The sequence below is a fragment of the Patiria miniata genome, unplaced genomic scaffold (assembly GCF_015706575.1).
Source record: "Patiria miniata isolate m_02_andy unplaced genomic scaffold, ASM1570657v1 HiC_scaffold_6, whole genome shotgun sequence".
Lineage (NCBI taxonomy): Eukaryota > Metazoa > Echinodermata > Asteroidea > Valvatida > Asterinidae > Patiria > Patiria miniata.
The window spans coordinates 16970707-16989676 of record NW_024037073.1 but is presented as its reverse complement, the minus strand read 5'-3'; the positions used below and the strand labels follow the sequence as shown (position 1 = coordinate 16989676).

Below are 18970 nucleotides of genomic sequence, written 5' to 3'. Positions count from 1 at the left end.
CTGCACACCCTGGTAGTTACTGAAAGATGACTTTGAACAGTGCCGACTACTGAATTATGTAATTACACAGATTTTGAGCTTACTACCTACAGCAATGGGTGGCTTTCCCCTACTATTCCTCGGGGAAATAATAGCCACTTGTCGCTGTTCTGTTTACAATTTTCAACAAATGTTCGGTACGTTTTGTACACACAAATCGTGAGCCAGGCACGATGTTTGGTTTAGCCGAATGTTCGGTACAGTGGTGTTCGGTATAGCGACATTCCACTATAACTGTGGTCTAATCTTGGGGAAATGCTTTAGCAGAAAACGATCCTTAAAAAGGCAACTTAGTACAATTTTATTAATCGTTACTGGTGTTTATTCTTTGAGTTTAAGAGAAAACACCAGACACACAATTTCTAGGGCTGCACTTGTGTTACCGTGAGTTTACTCCCGAGTGCAGAAACGGCAAGAAGACGAGCCACAGGTGTAGGAGAGTGTACCCTCAATCAGTGCGGGAGTATACTCTTGCAAGATGGGGAATTAGGTAACCATTTCCAAATGTTTCCAAAGTTTAATGTCTTTTCTTATAAATTACTGTTTAATATGATAAACACAGAGAAATCAAAATCTGATGCACTTATTTCCACTTTAAAACTTTGTTCTTTTACACAAAATTACCTTCTGCTACTGCAGCAGCCATAATTGTGCAGGATTTATAACACATTAAACGTTTGAGCCATATGAAATGGATGCAATGTGTAGGGAACGTTTCCTTACTCTCAATAGTTCAGTGGAACGTCGCTATACTGAACACTGCTATACCGAACATTTGGATATACCGAACATCGTCCTTGGCTCCCGTACAAAACCAACCGAACATTGTTGTTGACAACCGTGAACAGAAGAGCGACAAGTGGCTATTATTTCCCCAAGGCATAGAAGGGGAAAGCCACCCATTGCTGTAGGTAGTAAGCTCAAAACTGTGTAGTTACATTATTCATTACAGTCGGCACGTGTTCGAAGTCGTCTTTCAGTAACTACCAGGGCGTGCAGGGGGAAGTTCTGAAGGGTACCATTTATTGAAAAGTGAGTACCGGAGCACCGGCAGCTTAAAATCGCTATACCGAACGATCGCTATTACGAAAATTTTCTGTGGATCCCGCGATGTTTGTTATAGTGGCGTTCCACTGTATAAGGACCCATACGAACGCAGCTTAGAATACTGCACTGGAGAAGAGTCAATCCATGTTTATAACTTGTTTCCCATCAGCACTCAGTGTAATAACAAAGATGCCTCTCTATCAAAAGTTACGAAGTGTTCTACTTGACTCATAAGTCTTTGTCTCATTGGAAACTCACTTTCGACACAGCGGCATCCGGCCTGCAAGACCAGAGCATAGACGTCCACGCTGGACTGCGACATCAGCTGATCTCCCACCAGATAGGTGTTGTGGGAGGAAGCTATGTAGTAATGGGTCAAAGGTCGGGTCATGTCCTGGTTGACCTCTCGATGGGCGGGGTTGAAGATGTCGCCCTCGTGGCTGAGCAGGAAGCGAGTGAAGCCTGCGGAGAATGTACACGGGGTTGAAATGCTTATGAATTTGGTGTCTCCACAGATACCCAGGGTGAAAATAATTCCCAAATATGATCGAGGCTTTGCCTCACCTGCTATTTCGGGGAGGCGGCCCCCGCCACCTGTTGCCCAATTTGTGGGTGAGTCTTCTGCTAGCTTCGCGAGCATGTTGCCCGCATTGCGGGCATGACGCCTGCTTTGCAGGTTTTGCCAGTTTTGTGAGCATGTCGCACACTTCGCAGGCGACTCCCCGCTTCTCAAAGGCATTTCAGTGTTAATGTTCATCCCCTGTTACTTCTGAATGAACTTGTGAATGGACTTGTGATTTACTTGTGACTAGACTTGTGAAGTACTTGCAACTGGCAAGAGGTCTTCTCAATAAATAAAAAAAGGCGACAAAAACTGACCGTCAATCCCAATCCAGCCGTTCTTGGCATTCTCCGGTATCGGCTCGTACGTCTGCACCAGCTCCTGGCACAGCTCCAGCTCCACGTCCCCCATGCCTTGCTCTTCCCTCAGGTACCTGGCAAACTCCTGCAGGGTCATGTAGCCCTTGCCGTGGCCGTAGTCCTTCAGCAAGAGGTCCACCTCCTGCCTGGTGCTGATGGTGCGGTAGAAGTGGATGAACTCGTCAAAGTCCAGCTTGCCGATGTTGTCATCCTGATTATCTGCCTCCTGTTACATGACAAACAGAAAGAACAGGTTTAGTAAATACAACAATCCAAGAACTATGTTTAGGTAGTAGAGGTATAATTGTTACAACATCTGTGCTGCTGACTGTAACAGTCAGTTTGAAGCTATTTGATGAAGTGGTTCATCAAGTAATGAGGTGGATGCCGCTGTTTCAGAAAAGCTCATACACCACACATGCCTTTCAACACCACTCGAGTGTGCTTTTGAGGTACATAGAATAAATAGAGAAATAAATTTGGGAGGCTAATCGTCCTTACTCGCAGCAGAAGCTGAATTGCACAGGACGTAGCTACATTGTGGTCAAGCCGAAGGCATGCACATGTAAATTCACCTACGGCAACCACCACACCAACCATATCTTACCACGGTGCAAAGCTAGATCGACGTTGTTGATGTTTACCAGGGAGGAAAACTGGAGGAAAACCGGAGAACCCGGAGAAAAACCGGAGAACCCGGAGAAAAACCATCGTGGCACAAGAAAGAATCAGTGAACTATCTAGTCACATATGACCTGAGCCAGGAATCGAACCTGGGCCACAGCAGTGAGAGGTAAGCGCTTTACACACTGTGCCACCCTAGCCATCCACATGTTCCTTATATTGTTACCCTTTTTCCTCGAGTGGCTTTTAGCCTTGTAATTGGCAACTAAGCTTCCTTTTGGAGGAAAAAGACAAAATCTGGAAGTAGCGGTTCTAAATCTGTATAACACTAAATGCACATTCTGTTTTGTGATGTCATGGAAAGTTTTCCAGTGGCGGTGGAACAGTTTTGAATTTTTTGAAAGTGGTGGGAAAAGACACCCTTTAACACTCCCTCCACCCCCGCGAGCTAGTTACAGTCCCACTGGCCATTACTTACAGCTGGGATTCAGAAAATATATGTGTCTGCTAAATTTATGCACTGAGCAACATCAGAACCAGTTACAATCAATGTTCATTTCCACGACATTTGCCTCAGATGTCTAGACTCCATCAATAAAAAAACACATTATTGTTGGCTGCCGTGGCTTGTACAAACATCTTTGCCTCATGTCTGGGTATGGCTGAGATATGGAGACAATTCGTTCCAAGGCTGGCTACGATCCTTTCATTTGTAACTGATTTGTCCAATAAACCAAGTTCGTGTACACATTACACATGTGAAGTCCTCAGATATGAGCGCATACCCACGCTACAGGTTGAGCTGATAAAACCTTTTATCACCATTTAGAATATTTTTTTTTGCTTGAAATTACAACTGCGACTCCTATAGCCATCTGATATTGATAAAATATTGTATGGCTGGGGGGGGGGGGGGTACTATACAAATAATGAATGTTTGTGAGTGCAATGGTAAGAATAATTTCATGAGGTGACAGATGAAATGTTCCATTCCAAGAGGCGACGCCGAGTGGAATGGAACATTTCATCTGTCACCGAATGAAGTTATTCTTTCCATTGCACGAACGTGAAACATTCATTATTTGTTTTATATAACACCTGAATAAATCCTTGTCATCTGATTGGTTGACTTTTAATAGCCAATTTATTCAGGTTAAAAACTTTTTAAAAGTTTGACAAGCTCATCATATTTATATTAATGCAAACTGTTCAACAGGTTGAGAACAATCGTATTCAATTTATCTTGATTTAAACAGCGCCACCACCAGCAGCAGTGACACAGTGCAATGGAAGTTCTATTCACAGTGCAATAGAACTTCCATTGCACTGCGCGCTGCGCGCCATGCGCGCGCTGGTACGAATAATTCAATGACATGTGATCAACGATCCACCAATCAGATGACGGGGATTTATTCAGGTGTTGTATAAAAGAATATATTGCACAAGCTATAACAATACTGCACAAGTTGAAGACAAGTCCAATATTGTTATAGCAAGTGCATATTCTGGTATCCCCTGAAAAAAACTATCAAATATTATTATTATTTATATCAGGCTAACTTGATCCGCAAGAAATAAAGTTCAAGACACTGTCTTTATTTCTCAAAGTTCGTCAAATTTTCTTTACTTTGACACAAAATTCGCGCTGCTCGAAGCTGCTGTTGTGGTTGTTGACAACAGTGAGCGTATACCCTGCTGCGCGCTGTGTTGCATGTGACAGTACCGTGCGCCACGCTCTGCTGACTGGTTGACAACTGTGAGTTTCTACACTCTGGACTGTGCGGCAACCAGCGAAATGTTTTTAGATGCCCGCATGAGGACAATATCAAAAAAATTATTGTTCTCATCATTTTTGCAGTCATCCGGGTACTTTTTACAAAAGCATATGATACTCTGATTTATTTTTACCACTGGAAGCCTGATATAATTAATAATAATATAATATTGGATGGCTTTGAGGTGGATACAAGAATATATTGCACGAGCTATGACAATATTGCACAGGTCGAAGGCGAGTGCAATATTGTCATAGCGAGTGCAATATATTCTTGTATCCACCGAAAACAAGCCGTCCAATATTATTATTATTATTTATATCAGGCTGACTTGATCCGCAAGAAGCACAATTCAAGACACTGTCTTCATTACATCTTTTTTGTTTACATCAAACGTTTTGAAGCTGCCACTGTAATTGTTAACAACAGTGCGCGTATACCTGGCCTTCTGTGCGCGGCGTGTTCCGTGTTCGACGGTACGCGTGCGCTACGCTCTGTTGAGTGGTTAACAACTGTGACTTTCTATGCCCTTGATCAAGCGGGAACCTGCGAAAATGCCCGGATTGACTACAATAACAATGTTATTGCAGTCAACTTTTTATGAAAGCATACAATATGCTGATTTATTTTTACCGCCGGAAGCCTGATATAAATAATAATTATCAATATTCGGATCTGTTCTTTCATTTGCATCATCAGTATATTACAATAAGACCGAACGATCAGTTTTGTCCGGTGTACATTTGTGACAGTCGGCTTACGTGCGCATCAGCGACAAATACAATAAACAGTACCGACTGTTGAAATATTTAAGTGCTGACTAGACTGTTGCTAGGGTAACGGCTCAGGCAAGCTTACTATTAAATAACTAGAAAAACTAGGACATTAATTCGGATGATTGATGAATGGGAAGTTGGCAATAGTCAGATGGTATTAAAGGTTTACTATCTATTTAAGTATCACATTAATCAAATAGAAATAGGTCTAACGGGAGTAGAACAGAACATTTAGGCACTAATCGGGCTGTGTTCAGAGGGTGCACTCTTGTTAATTTCTTGGTGGATTGTCTGGTGCTTAGAGGGAATTCCTTGCAGAGGTGCAGAAGAGTAGGGTGAAATGTTTGGGTGCGGCAGGTGGGGGGGGGGGTGCATCAATTTATTACGGGGGACACTATAAAGACAAATGAAACGTACCATTTCAACAGAAATGCTTTACTTTTTTCAATTCAACATTTCAAATGTGGGGGGGGGGGGGGGGAGGGCACTGATATCCGCTGGGGGGGGGGTGACACATGACCCCATGTGACCCCAATAATTATGCCACTGCCGAGGTGGCTCAACACTTCAGACAGAAATAGAAATAGGTCTTACGGGAATAGAACAGAACATTTAGGCACTAATCGGGCTGTGTTCAGAGAGTGCACTATTGTTAATTTCTTGATGGATTTGTCTGGTGCTTAGAGGGAATTCCTTGCAGAGGTGCAGTAAGAAGGGTGAAATTTTTGGGCGCCGCAGGTGGGGGGTGCCATCATTTTTTTAAGGGGACACTATTAAAGATAAATGAAACGTATCACTTCATCAGAACAGCATGTTTTAATTTTTCAATTCGACATTTCACATGGGGGGGGGGGGGCACCAATATCTGCTGGGGGAGGGGGGGGGTGAAACATGACCCCCTGTGATCCTCATTATGTCACTGCAAAGGTGGCTCAACATTTCAGACAATGGGGAGGTGGGGAGAGTGCATACATCTCTGTAGCAAGGGATGTTTGACCAATCATATCAGCAAACTGTATAATTGACATCACCGCGGTCTTGTGCTTGAGACGCATGTGTGGTTGGCAGCGTGTGATGTGGGGGAAGGCAAAATCTGGGCCCAATTTCATAACGCTGCTTAACAGTAAGCAGAAAAGCTGTGCTTACTATAGCAGAAAATCATGCTGCTGCTTAAGCACTAATTCATGCTAACGGTTGCGCACATGGAGATTTCTATTATTACGTCACTGATTTAAGCAAAGTTTTCTTCTGCGGTTATTAAAGCGTGCTTTTGCTGTGCTTACTGCTTAACGGTCCCTATGAAATAGATGGAGGCTCGGTAAGCACAAAGTCGGCTGTTAAGCAGCGCTATGAAATTGGGCCCATGTCAGTCAATGACAAATTTGGGACCGCATACACTGAAGCTAACATAAAAGTTATGACTCCTGAAGTTATAAATAGCAGCAATTATTTTTCAAAATTACTAGACATGGGGAGATTTTCCGCGGCATTTTACAAACAATCAAAAGATGAGTTCTTCACTGCTTCAGGAGATATTGTGTGTGCAGACAGACCACTGTGGAATGTTGTCAAAAATGGCCGCAACTTCAAGACATATTCCCAAAGGAAATGCCTCCACTTCCGGCAAAGTGATTCCTTCCGAGCCGCAAACAAAAATCAATCCGCTATAAATAGTACTCCATCACCAGCAGCCCTCAGTGCAAATTCCACGAGAAAATTGTGAAATCGCTTGAGCATTGCTCACTTAATGAAGCCCCCATAGATAGCGAGGCCTTTAATTTTCATCACCCGCCATGGGATATCGACTGATGACAGTGGATCTTTGATGCATATAAAAGAGTTCCAAACCCATGTCAAAATATGTTCGATCTGTCAACCGTGCAAAGTTATCCCAACAACTATCGCACCAAGAGATTGCACCAAGAGATGGCTTATTCAGTAATATGAGAAAAACTTGTGCTCTGTCCTGGGGAATTATGTAACTGTCAAAATTATAAAGTCTCCTTAGTCTCCAGATTTATTTAATTATGTTTTTTTTTTTTTGATTTACAGAAAAACTGGCCAACTTCATTTCTTTGATTTCAACCATATATCAGCTAGGGCTGTCTATTTTGGAATAATTTAGTATTCAATTACTCAAACTACATTTGACCAAATATTCAGATATTCAAAAGTATGTGCCAGCTGCAACTGTGCTCTGCAGTGTTGGAGTACTCGTACTCGTAACCGAGTAGAACTCGAGTACACACAAGTACTCGGCCCGTACTCGACTATCAGTACTCGAAAATTATTTGGACTCGGCCCGTACTCGATTCTTTTTACTCGAATTTTAGCACAGACTCGTTGGTTTGGACTCGGTACTCCGCCCCTGTACTCAGGAGTACAAATCGAGTACATTTCTTTTTTTATGGCTTCCATTGCAACCTTGAAACTCAAGTTGTAACTTTAAAATGCCATAATGAACTCTTTAGATGGATTCAAAGAACTTCAGTTTTGTTCATCTTTTATTCCTTGGTTTGCAAGATTTCATCATGAGACCTACAAGCTTAGAGGCACAGATTTCTGTGACACCAGATGTCTGCACATAGCAAGAAAATCTGGCATCAGTGCCACAGAGTCACGACATCCCCTGGTATGTATGTCATGGTCAGACACGGACGATGAACTGAACTAAAAAAAAATAATAAAAACAGGAGAGCAAGCATAGTCAGATGTTCAAAAGGAATGGGCGCATCCCTGATGACTTGTATCATATTTAGTAACATAATTGCGGGACTAATCCTTGGATGATGGAGATGAGCCTCAGCTGTCAATATGTGAATTTCCACGACAAACAGGTTAAGTGGAGAGAGGTGCACGCTTGCGACACCCTTTCAGAGAACTTAAAACCACAAACATTTTAGAAATTGGCAAGATGATCTTTTCCAAATGTCTCAGCCTGTAGCCTCCTTTTTTTACAAACTGTGGATACAGTGGCAGAACCAGGGGGTATGCAGGGGGCGGCGCCCCCCCCCCCTCCCCCTCCCCTTGGCAGTGACCAAAATTTTCTCAAATAAGGCCATAATTCACTTGAGAGAGCCCTTCTGCCGACCCAGCACTGGGTGTTAGCTCTGCATTTTTCTCACAGTTTTTTTTTCATCCTTCACAAGTGTGAAGGCTTGCCTACTACCTACTGTGCGCGTTGCTATATTTTTGCCAACTAGAATGCCGACGCTGACTTTCAGGTACCTGGATATACATGTAAACCAGGCCAGATGGGTCAGTAATAGAGCGTGTAAAAGACATTAGCGCATGATTCAGCCCATGAACCAACACGCGCGCGTACTCCATTCGTTTGCACTACATTCGTTTGCACTACATTTCTGGTTCTAAATGACATCACACTTCAGTACTCTATTGGAGTCCATCTATCCCCTGCAGCTAGCCACTCACCTTGAACAGCTGTTTGACCTTCCTCTTGCTCAGGTTGACATTGAGTTTGTGGAGAAGTTTGAGGACCTCGTCCATGCTCAGTAGGCCATCTCCGCTCTTATCTGCGGCCTCGAAGGTAGCCTTCAGCCAAGTGAAGAAAGGAGGGAATTAAGGAAAATATGCTCTTTTAAAAGCATCCTGGGTACGGTGTGCCTTAATCATAGTGCATGGTCTGTGTGCATATACAATGTACATCAAGACTCGACTGATAGTACAAGCTTATAGCCTAGAAACATGATCCGCTTTACTCACAAACTGTTTGTTATCACACACGTTATGCAAAGTTAACCTACATATCCATATACGAGTTTCAGAAGTAAAGCTTTGCATTCCATTATTTACCACGGTATGTTTACAACATGAGTCAACAATTACTGAATGGGCCATAATCAAGGGCATCAATCGCTTCTCAAAGGGGGGGGGGAGGGGGCATACCTTGATGAGAACCAATGCAAGTGCGAAGTGCCAAGCCTTAATGGCGTGGGGTTTGGGGCCCGCCTAAGGGCCCCGAAAAATTTTGGAATCTAGATGCTCTGTGGTGTGATCGGGGACAATTTCTGAACACTTTAACCATTTTTTCTTAGCAAAAGATCACTTACCAAAATCATTTAAACATCATTTTCAAATTTGGAGTCATTGAATCAGCTATTCTGAGCTATAGAATCATATGTAGGCTACAATTTTTATTTGGGGATGAAAAAAAGTGGGGGGGGGGGACAAATGATATGATATCCCCCCACTTTAAAAAGTGGGGTGGACTTGGTTCCCCCCCCCCCGGCCCTCACCTATTGACACCCATGCAGCCATGTTAGTACACAACATTCATCCGAGAACTTTATATCACTCAGTGTGCAGGTATGTGGTCAAACAATGACAGTGCAACTAGTACTTAGAAAGGAAAGCCAAGTTGACTTTTGCAGATAATATGATATCACTAATGAGCAGTTCACTCACTCCCTTCCAGTAACATTAGGCTTTCAACTTCACCCAGCCTTAGTCACCTACCCTTTTAAAAAAAATCTTGATTGGTTTTAATCGGGAAAACAGTTAAACAAAAGGATATCAATCCCTAAGCTTGCTGCTGTTGTGCCGTCGGACCTCTGACTTGACCCCCTTCAGCAGGTGTTTCAGCCCCCGGATCCAGATGGCGGTTTCTTCCTCCGTCTCCAGGATGAGATCAAGGGTGTCCCAGGAGCTGCCGTGGATGATGGAGAAGCAGATCTTGGCATGGCACCTGTTGCCAGCGGCCAGGTACTTCTTGAAGCTGTCTGTGTTGGGGCCTTGGCGTATCTCCTTGATGGAGTCTATGCTGACTGTTAAGAAAAGAATGAGTTGGTAATTGTTTTCAATGAGTACACAACATTCATAAATACTTGAGACAGTTTCTGTTTATCCATTCCAATTGGTCGAGAGCCCATCACATGTGTGGTTTTAAACGTTTGATAAAATGCCGTCTGGTTTTAAACACTTTTTTCCGGTGTCACATGAATTGGGGGTGGGACTTCTACGAAATCTGGTTTCTTTCACCCTTTTATTGGTGAAACGTTCACAATCTTCACTTAGGTATGTTTAATACTACCAATGAGTTTGTATTTTATAGTCCTAAATTCACACTGTACACTGGCACCGCTGCGTTCTGTGCCACATTCCTCAATACACGCCATGCACGTCCAATCTCCAGATAAGGAGTTGTTTACGACTATTCGCGCGAGGCACATGTACAGCTATAGGGGTGATTAAAAAAACATGAGGTGAACTTGTTGGACAAAATCATTGGAAATTTATAATTTTGGTCTTGTTTTGACTTTTTGACCCAAAACGTATTTAGGAATGGGAATAAATATGTGCTTGGCTGGTATTAAACAAGTCCGTGTAAGACCAGTTTTGGACCTGGTCACCAATAATGTCCCTCGCCTTTGTCTCGGGCCATTATCAACGTCCATTCCTCAAACCCGTCTTAAATGGACTTGTTTAAAACAGGCCTAGCACATATTCCCTGAGTAATGATACATGTACATGCAACCATCCTGTATATACATGTATTGCCTCATGTTTGTCGTTAAGGTCGGTTCATACTCAGCACTAAAGTGAATGCGAACGCATATTTGTGACGACACGGAAGATTTTTCGCGCTGCGCAATTTCGCAAAAGTTGAGTATACATTTCAACTCCAGCAAATTTTGCAGCGAATGTGTCATGAAGTCAAATTTGTTTCGTATTCGCATTCGTCTGAAGAATAAACTGGCTTTTACTTGGCAAGTTGAAAATTAAAAAGGAGTTTGGTGCATGAGGGGTAAACATACATTGGATAATATTTCAATCATAGTCGAAGGATCATGTGTCCATAAGCAATGTACTTTATGGCAATCAATGGTTCATAGACATACAACAACAAACAACATAAATCATGTACTGTACACGCACAGTACGAGTTCAATTCTAAAAATATCCACCTAAAAAAGTATTGATCTGTTCAATGCTAATTTATCTGCCCCAGGAAGCCCATTCAAATTCCCTGATGGTCTAAAATATTCATACTGTTTGAATCATTGATGTTGACTGTCCATATGATATAACCCAACCGTCCAGCATCACTGATAATAATACAAATTACTTGCAGGCAATGCAGGACTGTAAATCACTTTCCGGCAGGATGATTCTTATAATGCTAGCCTGAGAACTACTCCCATGTTGAGTGCATCACAAGGACTGTGTCATAACTGTCATCCCCCACCTCCAAGGAGCAATATACTGTAGTGTGTATCGGGTATCAAATTGATGGCTAGTCTTGTGAACAGGGAGAGCGTGGAATGAGGTGGTGTCAGGGGGACCCTCAGATCCCATCCATCAATGCCGGCCTCATCACATTGCCGAGGGGGAGCTCGCTCCCCAGGAAATGTGAACATCAAGACCCTGCTGGGGGTCCGATCATTAATGGGAAGATGGGTGCATGAATAAACAGCCCCAGAGGTTGTTTTGTTAAAGGAAGTCTGTATCATGTAGCAAGGGACGCAGACATCAAGAGGAATGTATCACGGAGGTGGGAAAGGAAGTGGGGGGGGGGGAGGAAGTGCTTGAGAGACTTAGGGTTGGGCAGTACATATCGTAGCCCGGGAATAAAAATTGAAATTGCTTAAATATTTAAAGGTCAATTTTGTCTTTATCTATCTTAAATGTAATTTCTTCTCAAGGACTCCTTTCTCTCAGAATTTTCTTTTCAGGTAACCAAGACAATGTTCTTGCACTTGCAGCATGTAGTCTCTTGCAGAATTTGAAAAACATGTACAGAGTCACTCCAAGCCAGGGGTGTAAATCCCGGGGGGGGGGGGGGGGGGGTATATATATCCTTCCCACATTTTGACTGGGGGGGGGGGGTATATATCCCTCCCACTTTTTGACTGGGGGGGGGTATATATCCCTCCCACTTTTTGACCAGGGGGGATGGTTATTGAATCATCGCCCCAACTTTTTCCTGATGAGAAAAAAAAATGTGGATTTCGAGGTATTTTTCGAACATCCCAACAACCAAAATGTATTCCATAGCACTGAAAATTGGAGAAACAAAGTACAAAAGCTTGGCACTCATCACGTGAGGATGCCACAGGTCTGCGCAGATTCAAAATAAAATAAGTCATGCACACTTCATACGCATGCGGACGTAATACCGAGACAATGTTTTTGAAGTTGTAAATGAAATATTCAGCAAAGTGAATACGAATTAACCTGGAATATTGCGGTTGAAATTTTGAGGTAGCTAAGGCCAAAAAAAAAAAAGTCTCCGGTTTCTGGTATGGAGCTTGCCCCAAAAGTGGTGCGGCGACGCGGCTTTTTTTTTTTTTTTACCTGTTTTTTTTTTTTTTTTTTGGCTTCAAATGTCGGCTGATGACTGCAAATGGTGCCCGACTAAACTTAGTGCAAATATATGGGAGTCCAGAGAGGCCACATAAATCTTATTCTCGATCATAACCCCATCTAAAAACACGTTAAAATTGTGCAGCAGCAGAATTCCAGTCAAACCAGTGAGTTTGGCGGTTTTGAAACATCATCTTGTATTGAAAAAAAAACTTTTTCATTTTGCCGACGCGCATGGCTACGGCGACGCGCGCGCATACCAGAAACCGGAGACTTTTTTTTTTTGGCCTAACGGTCCACCGCAAGCTTGTTTTCCTTTAAAACTGCATCATAAATCCGCTATTTTGTTTTATGTTTTAAAAACTTTTCGAGAGCAGATCCAACGACTCTTTGCTGAATAGTTAAGGACTATTTGCCATGTGTTGAATAAATCACCTAATTGTGCTATAATTACACCTACGAAGCGCCACACTTATGACGTGTTTTGTGAAGGGAATCGCATGTCGCACCGCTGCGATGCATTGGAAGTTACGATGAATTGCATGAAATCGGGTGCCGGATTTGTCCCCCCAGACTCAATAGAGTACCGAAGTGTGACGTCATTTAGAACCAGTAAGTGTAGTGCAAACAAATAGAGCACGTGCGAGTGTTGGTTCACGGGCTGAATCGCGCGCTACTGTCTTCTGCACGCATAGACTAACTGTGCGCGTGATGTATTCACTTCGGTACTCAATTGCAAGTATGCAGATAAATTTGTGGGTTGGAAAAGGGAGGTTTGGTCGCAATGGATGATTTGTTTCATATTACTTGAAAAGGCCTCACCTGTGACCATTTACCACTTCATGGTTATCAGATATTGGATTTTCGATACCACGTAACCACAGATTGGCATTCTCCAAGGTCCAACACCTTGCTTCCTCATTGGACAGTTGACTGGTCAGTCACACTAAAGCAGTCAACCATGCCAACCTTGTCACGTAGGCTAATAAAGGCTCTGACAGTCACGGACCATGAAAAGATGCAAACTCAGGGTTGATTGCTAGTTGGTTAAAGACTGTGTCAACAGTTAAAACTAGCTGAAGGATATTGTGTCTATTGGCTTACACAGGGCGAGTAAAAAAAAGGAAACCCAAATGTCGAGACCATTGTTTTAGTGAAGTTCTGCATGTAGCACTTCCAAAATCTAGGATATGAAAGCCCAATTCATACTCTTTCGTTTAGTACAAGAATCATTCAAATCACTTGTGGACTTTTGAAGTTACAGAATTTTAAACACAACCACCGTTTTATAGTTCTGTCCAATTTTTTTGGGGGAGCAAAACAAAAAATTTGGTTCCCAAAAAATTGGGTCTTAGAAATGACGGCGTGGGATTTCGATTCTAGATGCTCTGGGGTGGGATCAGAGGCTATTTCTGACCACTTTAACCAAATCTTTTGGAAAAAAAGATGTAGTGTTCACAGTGCCTGCCTTTATTGTTGCCCCCCCCCCATCTGCTCTTGGTACTTGATTCCATAATCTGCAGCCGATTCTTAACAATAGCAGTCGGATACTTGGGTACCCAGTTCCGATAAGCTCTTATTCCCATTCACTTTTGCACTGAATATGGTGATACATATATTTCTATCTTTTACTAGCAAGACTTTTGGATGATATTTTGGTCATACTATTTAAATGAATGACTTTAGAGTAAAAAGGTAAAAACTAAAAAAATCAAAAAAAAAAATCAGAATCAAACAACTTTCATTTACAATTTCATCCTTCCAAACCAAATGCCTACTTTATAAGCAGGTGCTAATTAGCAAAACAAATCAGTACATCCCTACAGAGTACAAGAATTCCCAGTCCCCCATAACCATGGCAACCTAACCTCCCTCTTAGCAACCAGGCTTTGGTACATGTATGTACAGGTAGATCTCTTGAGGTGACCTGATGAGGTCAGACGTTAGTGAGTATGCGTGTTGTTGGATCTGGCTGGGAGGTCTGTTTTTCCTGCCACATTTACAGGGCCAATTTATTGAGCTGGGTTTGTGTTTTGGTCTGGGAGCCTGCAGTTGGCACTAATCTGATTAGGGCGGTGGAATGCCAGCAGTCTTGGTGTTATGTGATCTGTCAGCTCATGGAGCTATAGGTCCATGGTCAGCTGAACCTTGGGGACACACACACACTACAGACACACAGCATGGCTAGAAGAAACTACAATTAAATGTAGGAAACTAAAATGGTTTCAGCAGGAAAAACTAGTGCCAATGTAGCAGGGCCAAGTTTTTCTTGTTTTCTAGTATTTATAGTGTACTGAATAGGAGTAGCTCCCCTTAGAAAAAGAAATCATTTTAGTTTTAGTTTAGATGTCCCCCCCCCCCCCTCTTCCTTGTGTCTTCCTGCAGGGCCCTGTTTGTTTACTTTGACCCAAATGTTCCCTCTATATAAGTTGCAACATGTTCTAGCCTCTTTAGCCAGCAGACCAGCAGAGACAAGTTCTATACATGTATGTTAATTCCTCCTAGTCCTACCTGAAGAGTGTTTTCCTGCTTGGGTTTGTCTGCTGTACGTTGGAGTCATTGGTTGTTAGTTCATTTCTGTATCTTTTAAAGTCATTTCCACTAGTGCTGTGTGGGTTTACCCTTTTTTGCCTTGGTTTTTATTCTTTTACCTTTAATACTTTTGTTCTGTAATTCTCCCAAAATTTTATCAAATTGTTCATTTGTTATCCTTGGCAAATTCTTTTGAGTTTTTTATTCGTTGTTTGACTCAGATTTAGACTGTTTTTTTTTTTAAGTATTTTTTTTATTTAAGGATAGAAATGGTTGTTTCGTTTGTTTGAAGATCTTTTTTATGAGACTAAATTAATTTTCTAAGAAGTACATTATTTTGTTTCCTTGATTCCTTTCCTTCTTTGTCCCAGTTTAAAAACTAAATCGCGACCTAATCATTTGAACCAGGATTTTCTTTAGTGAGCCATTTTTTGCCATTACACCAACTCCAGGGATAGATCGATATAGCTCAGTTGGTGAGTGCTGCTGTCATGTTCAACTACAAGCAGGCAGTACCCTGACCTGAAAGGACGAGGTTGGGGAAACTCTTTCAAAGTCTCCGAAAGTCACGCATGTTGCATGCTTTCCTTCTATTAAAATGAAGCCTAGTGTGCATTGGGCAAATGTAGACAAGTTCAATAAAATTTAATACATGGGAAAAGTCAAGGGTGGGGGTTCGAAACCCCCGTCCCACCCATAACCCTCTACAGTGCACAATTACAAGCCTGACATAGTATGTACATGTACATGTATGTGAATTATGTGGTAGTAAATCTGTCACAAGCCATGCGGCCCACCCAGTTTCAGAAGCATGAAACAGAGTTGTAACAAGTCAGAGTTGTGACTCGACTCGAGTCAAGTCATTTTAAAGAAGTGACTCGAGTCGAGTCATTAGGTCAAGACGGTCGAGTCGAGTCGAGTCGAGTCACAGTGTGTAGTCGAGTCGAGTCGAGTCAAGTATTTAGCTCGAGTCAATTCGAGTCACAAATATTTGAGCACTATACAATAAATAAATAAATACAAGAGAGAAAGTCATGTTTGGCTTTTTAAATGTTACATTCGGGCTACTACATGTGCATGGTGACACCACATTTGCCTCTTAATGAAAATAAAAAGGGGGTGCCATCAGCTGATCGCCATTCAACTAATGGGGACACTGATCAAACCATGTATGTATATGTATACATTCTGTATGTCATTCTGATGAGGGACTCGAGTTGAGTCGAGTCATTTGCCCTTAGGGGCTCGAGTTGAATCGAGTCACCAAAAATTGTGACTCGAGTCGGACTCGAGTCATTACAACTCTGGCATAAAACGACTCAGAACATTCCATTTCCACTCTGGATGGGATGCTAGTATAGCAGGTTAATCCCAGCTAATGCCGGTACCCATTTCTATACTCCTGGGTGGAGAGAGGAAAGTGGGGTGAAGTGGCTTGCCCAAGGACACAACATAAATGTATGACCAGCAACTGGATTAGAACCCCGACATTCTGATAATGAGTCAGGAACCACTAGGCCACACTCCCCACATGTATGTGAATTGCAAGTTCAATATCCACTCCAGTAAATTTCTCTATTTAAACTGATCAACAGTGAACCTACAGTCAATTAACTTCTCATTATTGCTCATTTAATGGTTTCTTGTGAATCCATTAACACTTATCGCTAAGAGAAGGGGTTTGCCCTGGTGTTTCTGGCAGTGGCAGCAATTATGCGCCGTAGCACCTAGCAAAAAGGTGCTACATAGTGGGTCTCATATGTTCATATACTTCATTTACCTGTCTTTGGTTGCATTCTTCCCCAGCGCTTTGTATTCTCTGGCAAAAGGCGCTATATAAATACAGTTATTATTATTATTATTATGATCTCTTTGGCTGTGCACTCGATCTTACGATATTACAAAGATTTCAGGAGCCTAAAGGGACAATGGGCCCAAGTTTTACAGTGGTGCTTTCAACAACACGTGATTTGCCGTTGAGAACTGATTTTGCCCAACTGGAACCAGAAACGTGAAGCAAACACTTCAACTCTCTCTTTGACGAGGACAAAAAAACAAAAAACATGCTGTAAGCCATTTCAGAGCACTTGTCAATTTTTGCCTTCTGCAAAAGTGAAACCTACATTTGTAGCTCTGGCCACAACAAAAACTGTAATCACGCATGTAAACTCTGGGAGCCCCAAAGGGCCAAAGCTAAAAAAATGCTGAAATTGGCCATGAAAACGTGAGATGCTCAATATACACCTGAGGACTTCCAACACATAATGCAGTTATGTTCAAACCATGTGGGCGTTAATTCGTGTCTGGAGGCAAACTGGCCTATCAGGGGCCAAAATTTTCCCCACCCTCGAAATGTCCCTACATCATGTACATGTAGGAGTTCGACATCTGAAGAATATTGTTCAGTACAAAGAAGGAAGGCTATTCATAACTTTCTAATTTAGCCATCCATGCAAGTTGTGTAAACAGATTTGTTTTATGTACATCCCAAGGTAAAAAGCCGAGGCTAGATTTTTTTTTAAAGGCTCTATTCAACAGTCTGGCACCTAGTCTTTGTTTAAATATAGAAGGGATTCCTCCATTACAAAATGTAGTAAAAAGTATCAGCGCAACTCTTTCCAATAAAGGTCTGCTTCAGAATGGTTCACTCCCAAGAAATAGTTACTTTGTAAAGTTGATTTTTTTTCCCTTCAGTTTTCTTCAGAGTGGACTTGCTCATTATCTGGGTCAATTTGGTTTTTACACCGACTTGACTTGATTCTCTTAAAATCAATTTGGTTAACTTCAAATGTGTTCTTTCAATTTTCAAAAGTGTACCTCCCAAAAACAATGCTTGGCTTTTCAAAACATTGAAACTCGGTAGAGACAAACACCTGGGCCCAATTTCATAGAGCTGCTTAAGCAGAAAATTTGCTTAAGCACGAAAAAACATTGCTTAGTAATATTAGGTTACCGGCCAAAACTCCATGTGATGTACATTGCTTGTGACTGGTATTTAGCTGTTGTTTATTTAGCATAACAATCGCATGGAGTTTTGGCCGGTAACCTGATTTTATTAAGCAAGACGTTTTTGTGCTTAAGCAAATTTTGTGCTTAAGCAGCTCTATGAAATTTGCCCCTGCGCTTCGCAGTTAATTGTTTTGATGAATGAGTGACTGGTACCTACTTTTTGCTTTGTTTCCTTTCTTGGATGGTCTCCATCGCACACAGCTCTTGTTTCCGTCCAGATAAAGGGTCTTCACTGTGCAGCGACCTGACCCCGTGACCTTGACGACCCCTGAACCCAAGGACATGGAGGTCAAACATCCTGGTAGAAAACCAAAAAAAAAAACCAACTGTTCAGATCTATCAAATAAACCCCCTGGGAAAGAATCGTATGCAAATTAGAATTACACATGAAACAACACGTAATAGACCGAAACGTTCAGCCCCACATGTTTCGACCAATCGCAGTGCTGATTAGTGATTGACATGTGTGCACAATGGATCAACAAGTGTGCCCAACAACTTTGTATCAATTTCCCACGATGGTCGGCCAACCATCATTGGAGAAAAAAAACCTGACTTTTTTTTCAAATACTGCCCCCAATTAACCAAATTTAGTTTCAAATCCACATTTTGTTTGCAGTTGGTTACACATCTGTGAATGGGTGCAAGTTAGCTAGTCTGGTTCCCTGACCTGACAAATCCCCAACGTTTATAAATTGCTCCATTTCATCCGAAGTATAGGGTCACGGAACCAGACTACAAGAACAGCATTTTTTTTCTTGGTTTTTCCAACATCTATGGACACAAAACTTTAAAACAGATCAGTATAACAATATTTGCTATAAAATACTAATCCCCAAATCCGTCCATTTCTGAAAATTACAGCAACAGTAAATGTTACCTTTAACATACCTGTTTGTTCCATAACTAATATGTCTCGCCACT

At 42.0% G+C, this 18970-nt stretch overlaps 1 protein-coding gene across 2 annotated transcripts in view; it reads right to left on the bottom strand.

Annotated features, from left to right (window-relative positions):
- Positions 1–18970, bottom strand: part of LOC119742638 (1-phosphatidylinositol 4,5-bisphosphate phosphodiesterase eta-2-like) — a 68194-nt gene that overhangs the window by 25931 nt on the left and 23293 nt on the right. For both annotated transcript variants that reach the window (XM_038218771.1, XM_038218772.1), the window contains exons 3-7: positions 18204–18344; positions 9717–9966; positions 8615–8744; positions 1966–2233; positions 1345–1548 (exon numbers count right to left, since the gene is read on the bottom strand). In XM_038218771.1, coding sequence (XP_038074699.1) covers positions 1345–1548; positions 1966–2233; positions 8615–8744; positions 9717–9966; positions 18204–18344 — 993 coding nt within the window. The remainder of the gene's footprint in view (positions 1–1344; positions 1549–1965; positions 2234–8614; positions 8745–9716; positions 9967–18203; positions 18345–18970) is intronic.